Below are 17,432 nucleotides of genomic sequence, written 5' to 3' on the forward strand. Positions count from 1 at the left end.
CTCTGTTGCCAAACTTCTTCCACATAATGTCAGGAATGAACACAAAGATCCAACCTTTCAACAAGTTACCCCCACCAGGCCACAGTGATGCATAAATGACACTGTAGGTGGGATTTCCTCATAAACACAGCACGACCCCAGAGAGCCTCTTTTAGAAATGCAGGAGGTTATACCAACCTTTGACCCGCAGATGGCAAAGCCATTTCAGCACCTTGTGGAGCTCATTAAGCCTATCTGCATAAGTTTGGGGAGAAATTGGTGATATGAATGCGGAAGGGCTCGAGGCAACTGTGTCGGTGTGCCTGTGAAACTTTGCACGATCTCACTTAAAGCTCCCCTGGGATGATATGACCCTTACTGTGAGCCTTCCACTCAAACCCCTTGAAAGAAAACACACACCCACACACAAAAACACAAACTCAGGAGCGCGCACACACACACACACACACTGATCCAGCATGTTCCGCTGAGGAATCTCCAAGAGGACGAGTGCAACAGGACTGCATTAATGTTCCAGATTCCTTCTTTGGTGTTTCCAAGAAGAAACTAGTGTTTGTTTCCTTTTGTTCTAACCCCCAATGCAGCCCCCCATCCAGCCTCTTTGGCCTTCTGCTGCCCTGGGGGATTGGCAAAAAGGATGTGAGCATGCTTTTGTTAGTGCTTTAAAGAGACTGTGTGGATTATGTTAATGCAGAAATATTGCCTAGAGATCAAGGTGGCTCGGCTACCCTCAGGTGACCTGATTTTCTGGCTCAGTAATATTTCATTAGAAGGCATGTCACCCACATTACTCACAATATTCATTGGTCTTTATTTTCTTTTATTTCTTAAACACACAACCCCTTTCTTTGTCTTGAACCACTCTCAAAATATGACCATTGACTTTAAAACATCTTAAAGTATAAGTTCTGTATTTTCAACCTGGGCCCTGTTTTTGTGTCTAAGTTACTAATAGGAACAATATTTTTTGAAAAGGTCCAGTATTGACAGAGAGCGCTGCAACCCGCAGAGGCAAAACATGCTGCAATGTAATCCCTGTGGGCAATTTAGCACCATCAATTTATGCCCACTTAAAGTGCTTGTTTTTGTCACTGACATGCTCAGATTACTAGCACTAACTGTATGACAATTTATGGTAAGCATACCCCCACAGATAGACCTTTTTGTTAAAGAGTAAGGGGGCGATCACACCTACAAGGAGCGCTAGAAACGAGACGCCAGTAAAACAATTGATTCCCTATGATACGACGCGTCTGACTGGTTTTCAAGCATTTTTTATGATGAGTGTCTTTCTGGCATCTTTTTAGACGCACGTTTTTAGACACTGAAAGTTGAAATACTCTCAATTTTTGGGCGTCAGGCGCCAGTAGCCCTATAGCTCCGTCTTGGGTCCATTTTCAATGTTTTGATCGCCCGGTTGCGCACGCACCCCCACTCTATAGGCGCCACTAGCACCAAGGGCGTTTCAGGCATTTCAAGCGTCTTTGAAGCGTCCACGTTTCTAGCGCCACCTGTAGGTGTGATCGGCCCCTAAGATCTTTTGTGTTTGTCGAAAACAAACTTGAAATTGATATCGCCAAAGCCACCAGACTCCATTAAAAAACAACATTGATTTTATCACTGTAAAGCACACTTCATTTGAAGTCAACAGAAACATAACAAAACACAAAAACTATCTTGGTTCATCTTTCCACTGTTTAATCAATCACCAGTTCCAGTTAAGATGAAATAAACCCTTAATTCACCCAGTTAGATGTGAAAATATGCCAGTGCTATACACGCTACAATGACTGTTTATCCAATGGAGTCTGGTGGAATTGGCGATGCTAATTTCTGGGTTGTTTCTGGTTTTAAAAAAAGGATTTTTCTCTTTAATAATAAGGTCTACCTCTGTAGTGATCCTTTCCATAATGTGGTTTGACATTTAGAATAATAATCTGAGCCTGTCAGTGGAAAACACAAACACTTCTAGTGGATGGAAATTGAGGGTGAAGACATGTCCCAGATGGTTACATTGCTGCCTGTTTTGCTGCAATGCTCTCGTTCAATAGCAGAATTTCAAAAATGTATTCTCATTTGTCACCAAGACACAAATATATGGGAAAATGGATCGTTAGAGTCAGGTGGGACCAGGGAATGGCAACTTGCCGGTTAAGATTCTTAATCATCCAGGTCATGGTAATCGTAGGTGCTAATATTGTAGGCAACTGGACTGCTTGCATTTCTTAAAGACGTTTCGCCTCTAATCCAAGAAGCTTCTTCAGTTCTAAATGCCCTAACGACCCACATGGTGGCCAGGTGGGTCAATGACTCACATTGTGACCTTAACGACTCTGAAACTAAGAGCTCACGTGACCCCTATGTCTCTGCAAGGATTCCCACCCACACAGTGTTTATAGCCTGCAACTCCGCACCAATCATTTAGAACTGAAGAAGCTTCTTGAATGAGAGGCGAAACGTCTTCAAGAAATGCAAGCAAGTCCAGTTCCCTACGATATTAGCACCTACGATTACCATGACCTGGATGACTGAGAATCTTCACCGATAACGTTTCTGTAAGACTGTCCTTTGAGCTTAATGCTAATGTCCACTTGCAAACAACAACATGCTACCAGTGATGATGCTAATGACATGCTGATGTTTAACAGGTACAGCTTTTTTCATGTTAACCATCTCAGCTTCCTGTGTTAGCATGATAACATTTGCACATCTAAAGATGATCTGTGGGCGGCACGGTGGTGTGGTGGTTAGCACTCTCGCCTCACAGCAAGAGGGTTGCCGGTTCGATCCCGGGCATGGGAGCCCTTCTGTGTGGAGTTTGCATGTTCTCCCCGTGTCAGCGTGGGTTCTCTCCGGGCACTCCGGCTTCCTCCCACAGTCCAAAGACATGCAGATTGGGGACTAGGTTAATTGGTAACTCTAAATTGTCCGTAGGTGTGAATGTGAGCGTGAATGGTTGTTTGTCTCTATGTGTCAGCCCTGCAATAGTCTGGCAACCTGACCTCGCCCGATGTCAGCTGGGATAGGCTCCAGTCCCCCCGCGACCCTCAAGAGGATGAAGCGGTTAGAAGATGAATGAATGAATGAATGAAGATGATCTGTTCAGTAGTTGTCCTGACATTTCACTCAAACAAACACATGATGGCACTGGAGGAAAAGTCAAGGGATTGCCAAAGTCACTAATGGAGGACAGATCACCTGGGAGCCATAAATATCTGCACAAAGTATGGTCCCAATCGTCCCAATCCATACACTATATGCTGAGATATTTGACTTGGATAAATGAAAATGTTGACCGGCTGGTGTCATGAGATAAACTGTAGGGATCAAAAGTCATTAAGATTCCTCTGGGGACCATGAATGTCTGGAAAAAATGGCATGGCAACACCATCCACTGATTTTATTAGATATTTCAGTGGAGACTGAAGCGAGACTGACACTACCATCCCTTGATTACAGTCCAAAAAACCCAAAAAACATCAGCAACATCTCTTCACAGAAACAGCATCCTGGTTACTCTGGGTAATCTACAGAACACTCTGCGAACCTCTTCAATGTGGACAAAAGCAGCTCCAATTAAAACTGTTCACAGTGAGATCTGCGGATTACCCAGAGTGACAGGGAGATTGTTTCTCAAAAGAGATGTCGCATTTGATTTTTGTAAATGTCATCATAAAATGCTGTGGGCACCAAAACCAAAATTTAATTCACATGGGTGGAGGCATGAATCCAAATAAAACCAAAGCTATCAGCATGTTAGACATTATGAGCAGTAAGTGAGAAAATGTGTTTCTATCATTTTGGTGTGTGTTGAGGCCAAGAATGCATCTTTCCCTGCTGAGAAGTGGATTTACATGGTTTTGCAGTGAAACAACCAAATCACCTCTTTCATGGAGATGTTTTCATTCCTATGTCACAATCATAGCCATCCTGATTAATCATTATCATTTGCTATAACACTCAGCAGATACGTTTCCCTTCTTCTCTTGAATTGTAACTGAGAACAAACATGTCCACTGGCTCCACAATTAAGATATCATGTGATACAACTCCAATGATTTTCTCAGCACAGCTCCCTACTCCCTCTTAGACCACAATAAGACAGAATTATGCTACATCCCAAATGTGATTTATCTGGCTGCGCAGTGCAGCGTGTGACAGAGCTGCAATTAATGCAATTGGCAGTGGGAGATGGAGTGTATCAAGACCTCTGGATTGAGCTCTATCACACAAGGCTGTAATAGGAACACTTTGGTCAGGCGGCTGATAGCAGCTTCAATACACGAGGCTGATTATGATGCGGGGATCTTTGGTTCTTCCTTTTGGAGTTGGCTTTAATCCGTTTGGTAATCTCTTCATAACCTTCGTTATGAGGGGATTCTGTCTGCTGTCTCAGTTGTCCTTAAGTAGCAAAAATGTGAGAGATGGATTTACAGAGCAAGAGGGAGAAAGAGGGAGTGTTGGAAAGAAAGAGGGAGTTAGTGAGAGAGATCAAGAGGAAGTAAAAGACAAAGACAGAAAGATTACTAGCAGGCAAACAATTTAATTGCAGATTCATCTCTATTTGCCCGCTCGGATCAGTATTTTTTATACCGCATAAAAGATAGAAAAAGCCCTCTCCTGTGGCAGTGCATTATCATAATCCCATTCCTCTCTGAAATGGGCATTCGTATTGAAAAAACAAACAATCGGAGTCTCATTTGGATCCTCTTCGATTTTTGCGAATAGCCACTCATTAGCTGGATAACTTTGAATGCTTTCTCCTTAGAGACTTCATTTTCCAGTCATGTGGTTTAACGAGTGAAGTCTGATCTTTCGTCCCCGCAAAAGTCATAAATATTAATGTTTCTCCGGTTCGATATTCTACTTTGCTTTATTGCTAGGCACAGGCCATTGCCCGTTAAACGTCAAACAAAATTCCATCGTTCACGGCAGGCAGAGGCAAATTTGTCTTCCAGATGCCGTTTGCTCAAACCGACCACATTAATAAAAAAATCTATTTATTGGAGCAAGATGGATGCCAACCTATTTTTACTCCCTCTGCAACATATGATGGGTTCTGCCAATGATTCTTTCTCTGACCTGGTGATTGATTACAGAATGTAGGCGATTATCCCTGAAGTCTGCGCATGAATATCATCATGTCAGCCTTTACTGCACTTTTTGAAATCCCACTGAAATGCCTGTACAGTGCATCATTTTATTAATGTAAGGGGTTGGTATTTGGCCGAGGTAGACCCGCAGATGGATAGATGGGTGGTGAGGACACTGCAAGTGCCCTGGGGGTACTATATTCCATGACTCCATCAGAGTACCTGAAAGGATCGGGGTGAAGAAGACGGATTACTCGAAGGTTGCTACTTTCACAGTGCATCAAGCTGTCAGTGAATGTATTACCTCCTAAAATGTGAATATCACCACAATGAAACTAGGGAATCTGACATGCTGGATAATATTCTCACAGTCTGCTTGTTCTCCTTACAGCTGGAGAACTTCATCCAGGAGAATGTGCGCTCTGGGATGGAGGAAATGAAAAGAACTGCGGTACACACCCAGACAGCTGCCATGCTGGAGATGGGAACCAACCTCCTCAGCCAATCAGCGGAGCAGACTCGCAAACTGACAGACGTTGAGACCCAGGTGAGCCCGTCAGGAAGCATTTGAGCGAGCCTGAGACAACTTGTTTGCAGCCAATCCAAATGAACAACTGTGGAGGTCAGACCAATGCAAAAACAAATGATGTCACTTGCAAAACCACTTGGCGAATAGCTAATTAAATGTAAATCAGATGTAACCTGCAGAGAGGCCATGCCCAAAGGTGGCGGCAAACGCTTTAAAACAGCTGGTATTTTGGTTCCACAGGCTCTGATTGACACAGTGAGTTGAGCTCGGCGTCTGACAACAAGCCAATTAAAACATAAAGCTCAGAAGCACAACACAGATGTGTCTTCAATCATGCCACAGAGCTGTTATTACAGATTGGGCTGTTTTGGTCCTCGTGCTTTCTTTTACTCTTATCAAAGTCGATACAAAACCGCAACCTGTACAAATATCTGTGATGCTTTGTTCAAGTTTTTGTTTCATCTGCAACTTCAAAACATGTCGCAGGTGCATGTGAGATAATTCCTGCTCAAGTTTTCATTGTGAGATCAAAGAATGAGCATTATGAGCCTTGTGATGTGCTTTGCCACATTGTTTATCCCCAAGGGTGCTGTTTATGAATTCAGCTGGTGGGCAGCCTTTTTCCCCCCATCAATCATTTCATCAGTACTCCTCATCACTCGAATCCATTCTTCGTCACTGCACACACTGTGATAAAGTTATTCTTCTGTTTTTATCAATCTATAGGTGTTAAACCAGACAAGTCGCCTGGAGATCCAGCTGCTTGAGTACTCGCTCTTCACTAACCGGCTGGAGAAACATATTCTCCTGCAGACTCAGGAGATCTCACGCCTCAGTGATAAAAACAGGTGAGCACTAGACACGCACCCTTCAAAAGATTATTCAGGGAAGTACATATTAAGGCACTGCAGGACTTCCAGGGTAAGTTGTTATTGTGTATAGGCACTTCATTTTCAGATCCATTATGTTACCCTAAGTGGTAATTCATAAGGCCCTTATTCTCTCATTTTAAAACAAGGTCGTGTTACGCAGTCATTTCTGCTGTTATTTTTGCTTTTTGCTTCCCAGAAAATCAGTCATCAGCTCAGTCACAACAAGAAAATGTTGGCGTGGGACATTTTGCAAATCACGGACACACTGCGTGGTGTACGTGTCATACGTATCATGTTAATGTTTCTTAAGTTATGTAGTTCAGATTACATGTATATGAGCGAGACGGCTACCAAGCAGCAGACCATATTTCCAGCTGTGCTTTTTAATGGCTCATTTTGACAACTCCAGTGACTGTTGCAACAATAAGTTGGTTTTTTGAGGGTGAGGTCAGCACATTTTTAGCAGCGGTTGTTGCGACAACAACTGGGTATTTTCTAAGGAAAGGGCGTCATATTTCCAGTGGTGTGGGGTGACAAAACCGGGGATTTTTCAAGGCATGGTCAGCACATTTCCAGCAGTGGTTGTTGCAACAACAACTAGGTGATTTTCAAGGGGACGTCAGCATATGTCCAGTGGTGGTTGTTGTGTAGTTTAGTTAGTCAGTTTATGTTTTATCACAGTGTTGTCACAACACAAAAAATTGAAGTGTAAAGAAACGTAAAGTTTCAATATACTTGCTACAAATTAAACATATACATGCAGGGCTTTAAGTGAAAAGGTGGTTGGGAGCAGAGTTTACTTAACGTAACAACTATAGTGCAAACACGTGCAAAGAGAAAACTTGCTCTTCTTTCAAATGGTTAAATTATGTTTTAGAAAAGAAACAAAATGCAAGAATTGATGCCATTTTCACTTATTCTCTCATTCTTTTGGGCTTGTAAACAAAGTCCTGCAAGTTCTCAAAGGCACTCCTTTTCAAGGGTGCTCTGGGTGCTTCAGCAGAGGCTGTGGAGCTCACCCGAATTTTCTGCTCACATACACGGTCTGTCATTGAGGGTGCTGTTTCGGCCGTAGCAGTCGTCTCAGGTAGTGTGGTGTTATTTTTTAAGGCACGGATTGCAGCAACGTGATTTGGGTTGGTTTTGTGACAACGGAAAACCTTTTTGCCACTGCTTCCATACATCGATTTCTTTGAACAGCCAACGCAAAATGCGGCACCTGGCTCGTTCAACCTCTTGCACCATGTATTAAATGGTTTGCCCTCAGTGCCCTCCTCCTCAAGCCATGCCCACTTACATTTATTTTTCACCCCTCTCTCCAGTTCTGCTGTATTAACACCGGGTTTCATATATTTTGCTTCGATCTCTCTGCCCTGCTCTACTCTACTTCAGCGCCACTTGGCTCTCTCTACCGCATCCACCTGTCGCACAAAATGCACACGGCATGTTGTTTTCTCTCAGTGTCTGATAGCTGGCGGTCAAGCTAACACAAGCTAATCATTCAAACGCAGTTCAATTGTCCATTTCTGTTGCACATTCACCCACACTGATTTGGATATCAGGCTGTTATGGACATCTAAACAACATGTGCTTGGAAGTTGTGTGCCATGTGTTTGTATGCTGTTTTTAGACCCTCCCCACTCAGCTGAGGTTGATAACACTATACTACTGGTGGAACTACCCATGTGCTTCGCTGAAAATCTGAAGATGAGTTGTTAAATGCTAACTTATGTCAAGTTGTTGGCATAAGTTAAATAAATAAAAAATACTAGAAATGTCCGTTAAGCCGGAAATTATGGAAACATTTGTGATTTTTTAAAGAAATGTGCAGTGGCAACATTTAGTCTTACAGTTGGGTTGCAGTCAAAAACTGCACCTCCCAATATCTCTTGTTTTTTGTTAGTGAGGATTTGGTTACTGTAGGTGGCGCTATTTTCTTTGCCCGCTCAGTTGCTGCTTTTCCTTTAGTGATTGCAAATGAGCTGGTGTGGCTGCTGTAGGAAACATAGCACACATCTCTTCCTGAGAGCATGTTTTCTCAGGAAATTGCTACACTGGGTGGCAAAATATAAAGGCTTTCAAAAGTGTGATATACTGTATATGTACATGTATACAACTGGTCCTTTTCATGCACAGCTGGAAAAGAAAAACAGGGCACTTAGCAACTACATAATGCACATTGTGTGAGCATGTGTGTGTGTTTGCCAGTGAATAGGCAGTGCGTGTTAGGAGGGGTTTCCCCATTCTTCTCTCTAGGAACACAAGGTCAGATTAGGGCCAGCAGAGGTTAAAGACAGGGTGCTGGGTGGCGTGAAAGGGAGCGGGTGTTTTCTCTCTTTGTATCTGTTTGTTTATCATTCCATCGATCTGTACCAAGTGTGACTGGAAGAACACAGTGCCCCGGTCCAACACCTGTTACACATCTGGCCCTGCTTGGCCTGACTCTGCCCTTTTTGCCCTCGTCCTTCAAGTCAGTGACATGGCTCTGACACGCAAATAAATGAATACATCTCCACAAGGGTAAACACCATGACGGGACGCATGAAATAAGAGAGGTCACAGTAGGTTTGCAGCTGTGGAATAGAAGGGAATTGCAGTGGTTGTGGGGGGCTACTGCTGCTGATCCTTCAGGGCATGGAGCCAGTTTTTGAACTGCTGCCAACTACAAAGAGCAGAGAGGCATGTTTGTTTTCATAGGCATTACATGTAAAATACTATTGGCAGGAAGTGCTGCTTTTTGTGGAGAGACGGTGGGAGCAGTCTAATAGCAATATATATATATATATATATTACAATAATAATAATAAATAGCACAAGATCATAAGCATAACAGTTTAATTGCCCAGGGTGCAGTGTGATCCAAAGTGCCATGTTTGTTCTGTCAAACTGTCTAACTGTTTAAACATCGCTGTGCTGGTTTACCGCCGCACTCTACACTTTGACTGTTCCTCAAAGTAAAACACACATAATGGAGAACAATTTGTTAGCTTGCTTTGCCACTTTCATTGAGTGTTCCCCCACAAAGAAAATACGAAATGAAAGTGATTTAAAAAATGATTTGAATTGATCCAGCTCTCCTTTCAGGCCACATACTGAGCTGCTGCCTAAAGTGGGAGACTGAGGATAGGCGTTCAGTGCAGCGGCTGCATGTGCACAGGCCTGAAAAGTAGCTTGTTCAATCTGGGTGGCTGGATTGTTTCAATAAATAACTGCTGCACAGTCGTTAGTCAAAGCCATAAAGATCAGGCAGCAGGGATTTATGATCTTCATTTGGAGGTGGGGGGAGTGGCACTTGTGCACATACACACACACAAATGGAGTCAGACTGTTGCCTCATGGCTATGATCGAGAGGCTTAGCATGCAGGCCCATCTGTGAATGCCGCTGCAGTACAGGTGTTTATATGATGTTAGCCCGATGAGACCATCGCGCTGATGTCTATTAGTCATCCTTATGTAAATGTGCAAGTTTGTGCAACCTCTGCTGAGATAGGTAAATGCTGAATGGATGGATTCTCCACCTGCACCCACTCTCTTATATCTCCTGCCACCCTAATCATTCATCTTTAAGATGCATCTTAACACTTGATATATTAAGTCATCAGATTTTCACTTTCCTCCAATGCACTGTAAAGATGTTTTTGGATTTTTTTTTTTTTTTTTTTGCTTTTTGTCTTTGATAGTTTTCTGGAGCAGAGGCTCTTAGCGCTGGAGGCTCGGTATGGGAGGGAGCTGCAGGGCTTGCAGAGCGAAAAGCAGCAGCTTCAAGAGCTTCTGGAGAGGCAGAGTCGACTGGTCAGTCAGCTCCAGGGCGAACTGGGCAGCTCCACGCTTAACAGCACCTTACTACAGAGACAGCAGGCCGTGCTCACGGACACGGTTCAGCAGCTGCTGGCTATGGTCAACCACTGCAACGGTAAAGCTGAGCAGTTTATGGTTTTTAAATGAGCAAATTGTGCCGCCAACACCAGTTATTTTAAAAATATATATATATATATATATTTGTGTACAAGAAAAATGCTCTATAGTTACTAAAGAGATAAAGAAATGCTAGTCAGTATGAAACAGAGAACAAGGCACTCACTATATTTATCACACAATTATATATTGCATTCCTGTGATTTACTACTCCCTGAGTGCAGAATGACTAATGACTAATAGCATCAATAAACACCAGAATTTCATTCAAAAAGGGGAGCCACAGATTTTCAATTAACGAACATGGCATTTGTGAGTTAGGCCAAAAAAAAAGTGTAATTTTAAACAAGCAATACCTCCTAGAGCAGCTTGTAATTTAACTCCCAGACACACTACATACATGCATGCACAGCAGGCGTTGCAGGCTTAAGCCAGAGCTTAACATTACAAGAGAACTCACATATGGGGTTTGGATTTGTGTGCAAAACCCATAAGGTTGCCATCTGTAAATAAATGCCTACATGTTTTTGCAGAAATCTCCAATATGCCCAAGGAGGAGCCGCTCAGTTTCAGGGACTGCGCGGAGATCCTGCGATCCGGAGTGACAGAGAGTGGAATATATAGCATACGCCTCCCGAACTCCACGCAGACTGTCAAGGTAGTAAGGCTTTAAAGGTCATTGGCCTTTTCTTGCAAATATCACCTAACTGACTGTGACATGAAACTTTTCTGTGAGACATGTTATCCATTTGTCTTTCAGTATTCAGCACTGGCATCATTTTTTATGCCTAGTCGGAGTAATGGCATAATATCAAGCTCACAGTCTACATAACGACATGCAAAGAACGTATTATTACTTTTTGGACAGGAGTAAACACTGGGCGGACAAACTAGTCTGATGTCATGGTAATTCGCAGGTGCTTTTGGTGCAGCGGTTGATGGAAATGCCATACTGGGTTACAGAGAGCTAAAATAATAAGCAACAGGAGCATGATGCCCCGCAGGCTTCATGGTGAGTGAGTGTGTGCTGCTGAATGTAAAGTCAGAAACACTTAGGAGGTACCTCCGCTGACCTGAAGTAGCTATCCCTTGCTAACTCAACCATGACATCCACCAGCAGGCGATCCTTTCTTCAAATCTCAGCTAGCTGTGGTGAAGATCTTTGCTCTAAGAGCTCACCACAGTGAAACACTTTTCTGTTATTCATTACTTTCAGTCTAGTTTGCTGGTTGGCACCGTCTCCTACCGCCTCTGTTTTCCCCTGTTCTTCCTCTTCATTTCCTGTGGGCAAGGCAACCAGGTGTTGGGCACTGGTGCCATGTGTTTCCTGCCAACTGGGGCCAATGTACGTTTCCACTGATGTGAGTTAGTACTCCTCAAATCATTGCTGCTTTCAATCTATGCCATCTAATTCCAATGTGGCTGGCAATCTGGGTGGCTGCGTGAAAGTGGGGCAGATACAAATTGCCCTATTTTCAAAGCGGAGCGCGGGCTTCCTCACTTGGACACAAGACAAAAAGCATACACATGTGTGGAATGCAAATCAGGCTATATGAGACATCTATGAGACTTTTAATCACCAGGGTTGTGAATAATGATTGGATTTAATAACCAAATAATTCATAGTTTGGATCGGCTTCTTTGTAATTTTTCATAACTCATTACAAGCTACAGATGCACAGGGCTCATAACATTAAACACATTAGGGCCTCTCACTAAACACATATTGTGAGGTAACTATTTTGTCCCCGAGAGCCCTTTACAAATAATAACCACGGCATTATCTTTTTTTTAAATCAAAACATTGCTCAAGTTGTCTGGATATTTGCATGTTATTGTAATGGATGTGGCCCTAACTGACTCCTCGCTGGCTAATAATAAGTAAATTTAGAGTTTTAAATACGGATCTGGTCTAAATCACAATAACTACCACATTTGGGAAATGACTTCAATTCATCTATTTAAAGACCCTGTTTTTGTATTCAGTGCGATGCGTTTAAGGCCAGATCATTGGCCTAATATGCCGGAGGATAATCACAGCGTATTGCCAGTCTGCTCTGTTTTCAGAGGTAAAAGACCTGAGTGCCTTTTGACCGTGATTTAGCTTTCCTATTCTGGGAAAGTGCTGGAAACTCTCATTTCACTTCTGGCAGAAAATAGCCCGTTGAGTTGTTGGAATACAGAGACCCCTTGGGATGCTGCCCACATACCAGCATCCATACTGTCTGACTCTTGAGACAGGTCAGGGTGGTTCATATGGTGGACAAGATTCAAGTAACCTGCCAAGCAAATCGATTTTGTTTCGTCAGTAATAAACCTCATTGCAGGTTGTAGAGGTTATCGAGTCAAAGCCGTCACTGACAATATATCTAATTTGAGACGACAACATGTAGCACAGAGACTGAAACATACTACAGTGCCTAAGAAAACAGTCCCACCCTGTAGCCTTGAGGTATGCACAATGAATACACTTGTTCAATTAAGAGGGATCTAATCTTACCACCCATGGGAGAAATTCACAGACATTTCATCACAATACCTAAGAGAGGTTAGGATATGTCCAGTCAAACACCTTGAATATGTAAAACAAGTCCCTCACCGAGTTTAAATATCAGGTTCTGCCAGTAGATGAATGAGCGCAATTCATTTGTTCTCCCAAACATATCTACATATGGCAAAATGTGCAGCCAAGTACGAAAGAAAACAGTGTGTGTAACCAAAAACGCAGATGCCTCCTCCTCAGCCCCGACTCAGGGGGATAAGAGAACATGCTGATATGTTAGTTTTTCCTCCCCACCTGGGTCGTATCATTGTATGACACCCTGAAATGTTGGGTTCCTCGTCTCCCCCCTTACTCCTGATGCTTCCAAGGCATCCTTCAAATAACAAAAAGACTACGTGTTTTATTTCTTTGTTATGTCTTGCCATTTTTCTTTCTGCTTTCTCTTGTTTACTGCTCAGATGCTGTAAAATGTGACATCTTGAAACTAATCCCAGTGTACTGGCAGATATACTTGAGTAGCTGTCAAGTGGAAAACAGAAAAAGGCTGGGTATTGTTTAAAGAAATGTTCAATATTGGGGCCAATATGGTGCTAATACTAGAACACTCTTATGTTCCTTATACCTTGATTTAGGGAATACTGATGTATTAACCTTTGCTTGTTGTTTTTACGGCCAATCAGCACACGCGTATCAGTTTTAAACGAAATAATTGCATCTATATCAATCACAGCTGCACAAATAAATCACTTTCTAGTAGCAATCAGATGATTATATGCAATGTGAAAGGGGTCGTTTGCAGCGATGAAGAGAACTCCGCAGTTCCCCTTGGATCACCAGAATATTTTGCTGTCTTTCCTCAACAAGCAGTTGTTTTCAGCTAATAAGCTCCGATGTACCCACTCCACACTGTTGGCCAAGCACCAAACAACTGTTAGTGACTAGTTGGTTAACACAGTGGGGCATTTAGCTGCTAAAGAGCCAGATATCTCCCTTTCTTTTTTTATTGGAATTGCCAGGTGGCTTGACACACAGCTCCAAATGAATGCTTTGCATCTGCTGAATGTGGGAAATTATTGTGGAAAATGTGGCTGCTATAAGGTGATAATTATGTCGATGTTCTGTTTACCGCTTGTTCGTCCGCCTCTGAAACGATCAGTTATTGCCACTTCAAAGGTGCACCATGCAGCAGGATGGTTGGTTATTGACTATACGCATGCTTGCCAGTGAAAGTGAGAGCAAAATCAAACCCCAGATTCACTCTTGTTTTGTATATCTGCATTTTTTCAGTGCTGAGTCTCCTGGATACCTGCTGCTTATATGGTCAGGCAGCTGGGTGCGACATTTTTATAAAGCCCTGACTTCACTTGAGCACTGCGGGGGTACACGGCCATAAATTTCCTCAACACAGAAAATAAAATACAGGCAGAGGGCAGAGTCTCTGCAGAAAAATACAGCCACACACTTCTAGTGGGTCAGGAGTAGAGTTGTACCGATACCAAAGATACTGGATTACTACGTGATGGCCCACCTACAATATACCCCCATTGTATGAAATGGTATACATTTCGGTCTCCTAAGTAGGCGTTGTCCCCCGTAGCCCAATCAAAGACGATGGAGAACCGCCAATCAAAGACGAATATCCCCAACCTCACTTGGTTATCGTAGATTAGCTTGGCTAACCGTTAGCCATTAATGGTGTCTGTAATAACTCAGTAACTCAATAAACAGTACATGAAAACAATATTTTTTCCAGCGGATATCTTAGTTAGAACATGATTGAGCTAGCAAAGCAGTTTTGTGTTGCTATGTGTGGTATTTATTCAGTTTTGGGAAATCACAATGTCTAGAAAGCATCAGTGGCTGCAGCTGACAGGGACAGCTAACAGCAGCAAAGCTAACATCAGGACGTCATCTGTTAAAAGCCTCCCGTTGTCGGATACGACATGAAACTACTCCAGTTAGCTCAATCATGTTGTAACTCAGACATCCGCTGGAAAAAGATATTTTTAGTAATCCAGTATCTTTGGTGAAACTGCACTGATTTCAGCACCAGAGAGGAGATTATCTGTTGCCAGATCTCGCGAGAGTGTGTTGTTGAGACAGAGACAGGTCTTGAACAAAGTAAATTTTCTCCTGATTTGTCCGTCTGAAATTTACCATTTTGGTGTCGAAATGTTCTGAAGATATGTGGCTTGTGATAAATGGGTCCAATATCTGCTTCCGTGACTGTGGGGCGAAAGAATCGGCCATAATCTGTAATCACGTTTGTTTCTCCCACTGAAGTCAATGGACTCAGGACCTGCTGTTAGTCTCCTAAAGGGGCGCGGTGGTCGCGAACCCCACGTGACACTGATACAGGAAACTGACTCGCAGCGGACCGTCTTGGTTTATCCACCGTCTTTGCCGATACCGATACCAGTATCGGAAATGCCTCCGATACTGCCTAAAATACAGTATTGGGTATCAGCGAGTACAGCCTATGACCAATCTGATACCACGTAATGCCTTATGTCATTACGCATACGCACGCTACAGGCCAACGAAACGGAAACGGAGCAGAGTTTAAAAAGCATTCTACTGTAGCCTTTAAAATGTCTTTTTTACCAAATTGTGTGGCTGCAAATCAACCTGTGTCTTGATCCGTGTCAACACTGGATAATAATAGTTTAAAAAAAGTTTTGAGACATACAACAATTCACATCCCATCCGTTTTTTTTACGCGCTGGTATCGGATCGGTACCTACGGTTCAGGGATCGGTATCAGAAAGGAAAAAGTGGTATCGGTACATCTCTAGTCATGAATGGTGATTGAGAGGGATTACTTAAAAAATCTTTCCTGACTTGATCAGTTTTGCTACCCTGCCCTAAGTAATAAAAGCGTCTTCTACCTTGCTGTCATTTCCACAGGTGTTCTGTGACATGAAGACTAGCGGTGGAGGGTGGACGGTGCTGCAGCATCGGAGAAATGGCTCCCTAAACTTCCACCGTGTCTGGAGGGACTACAAAATGGTGAGCACTGCAGAGGGTAGGGTTAATGTGCACCAGTATAAGGTAGCATGGATCAGTGTTGTGGGGCTGAACAGGAGGTTCCAATAACCGTCCATGGGTGATTTGGCACAGGGAGGCGTGGGATACCAGCTAGCCTGTGATCCCAGGTGACCTGCGTTTGTTGTATTTGGCTGCCCCCGTGTTCTCTACCACCTCCCATGTTATTGCACCTGCTCTCGTTCCCTCTCCCTGTCACACTCCCGCACACGCTCATGCACAAACACACACACATAATGTACTTCAATGACCCACAGATCACTACTGTTTCTATCCATCCTTAATCTCAGAAGCTTTCCCGTGTAGGGAAATGATTGTGCAGTGATGAAAGTAACAGTGTTTCCAAATTCTAGGTCTGAAAAACAAACTGGATACAATGCAGTCATACACTAGAGACTATGAAGTTGCTCCAGCACTCTGGCCAAACCAAGCATGTTTTGACACCTTTGGCTTTTGTTTTGTTTGGACTTACATTTAGACGGGGCTTTTTCTTTTAACTTCATCACAAAGTTTTCTCAATAGAATCAATATTCTGTTTGCGCAACACAGAAAAACATAATGCTTGCAAGCTTCTTTTTTTTGACTGTGTTAAATTACACACAACAAATGAGTGAGGCTAGTTTGGGATTGAGTGGAGTAGCAATTTGTCTCTCACCCACGCCAACAAATCAATTGCCACAGTTTGGGTTGGAAATAGGATGCAGAGAGGACTGCGACTACAAACAGAAAGAGTGAGATCAAAAACAGGTTTAAAAAACCTCTTTCAAGACCAATATTTTTTCAAGTGGATGATAAATATTTGGTTCCAGTTGGGTCGTGGGAGCACAGAGGCCCTGTAGATGGCAGATAACGTATGTACTAAAACGCTTAACTGCCTCGGCTCACACTCTATATTCTCAGAAACTGTGGTCAGTGTTGATCAACTGTTAAAGCCAGGCCTTGCTGGTCGAATGATGAATGCTCCAAGGCTCTCACTGTGTATTCACTCTCACTTAAGACCAATAACAAACCGAGAGTGTGACAGCGAGACAAAGTGACTTAGAGTGTCGAGGTAAACAAGAAGAAAATGTCCTTCTGATAGACTGAACAAAAGTTTTATTATTCACAGCTCTGCCTTGAAAATGCAATCAGCCTTGATGGTTACATGCTTACTGACTGTCGGATAACATGCGCATTCTCAAATTTGTTTGGCCTTTTCAAACTGTGAATCCACATTCGCTTGCCTCAGTCAAACAACAACTGACACAACAGCCCTCTGTGAGATTCATTAGAGGAAGCCACATAACATTTCTCCTCTTAAGCCGCCTCTGTGAATAGAACATTGCATGTTATTATCATTTCCGTGGAGCGGCGACATCCAATCCTGCAGCACACTGTTCCTGTCAAAGCCATCACCCCCATGTGGCTCACTGTTTCTGTTTTCATTTAATGCTGCGGTTTCTTCTGTGAAATCATGTAAATGCTACTGTGCCTT

General features: G+C 43.0%; 1 protein-coding gene and 1 long non-coding RNA gene across 3 annotated transcripts in view; one reads left to right on the forward strand and one right to left on the reverse strand.

The window, feature by feature from the left end:
• LOC125904966 (uncharacterized) overlaps positions 1-17,432 on the reverse strand; it is a 127,835-nt gene that overhangs the window by 4,876 nt on the left and 105,527 nt on the right. The window lies entirely within an intron of this gene.
• The window catches only part of angpt2b (angiopoietin 2b), a 32,541-nt gene that overhangs the window by 2,423 nt on the left and 12,686 nt on the right, over positions 1-17,432 (forward strand). For both annotated transcript variants that reach the window (XM_049602681.1, XM_049602682.1), the window contains 5 exons: positions 5,485-5,640; positions 6,349-6,470; positions 10,176-10,408; positions 10,944-11,068; positions 15,821-15,922. In XM_049602681.1, the coding sequence (XP_049458638.1) occupies positions 5,485-5,640; positions 6,349-6,470; positions 10,176-10,408; positions 10,944-11,068; positions 15,821-15,922 (738 nt within the window). The remainder of the gene's footprint in view (positions 1-5,484; positions 5,641-6,348; positions 6,471-10,175; positions 10,409-10,943; positions 11,069-15,820; positions 15,923-17,432) is intronic.

Source organism: Epinephelus fuscoguttatus, linkage group LG17 (genome assembly GCF_011397635.1).
Source record: "Epinephelus fuscoguttatus linkage group LG17, E.fuscoguttatus.final_Chr_v1".
Taxonomy (NCBI): Eukaryota; Metazoa; Chordata; class Actinopteri; order Perciformes; family Serranidae; genus Epinephelus; species Epinephelus fuscoguttatus.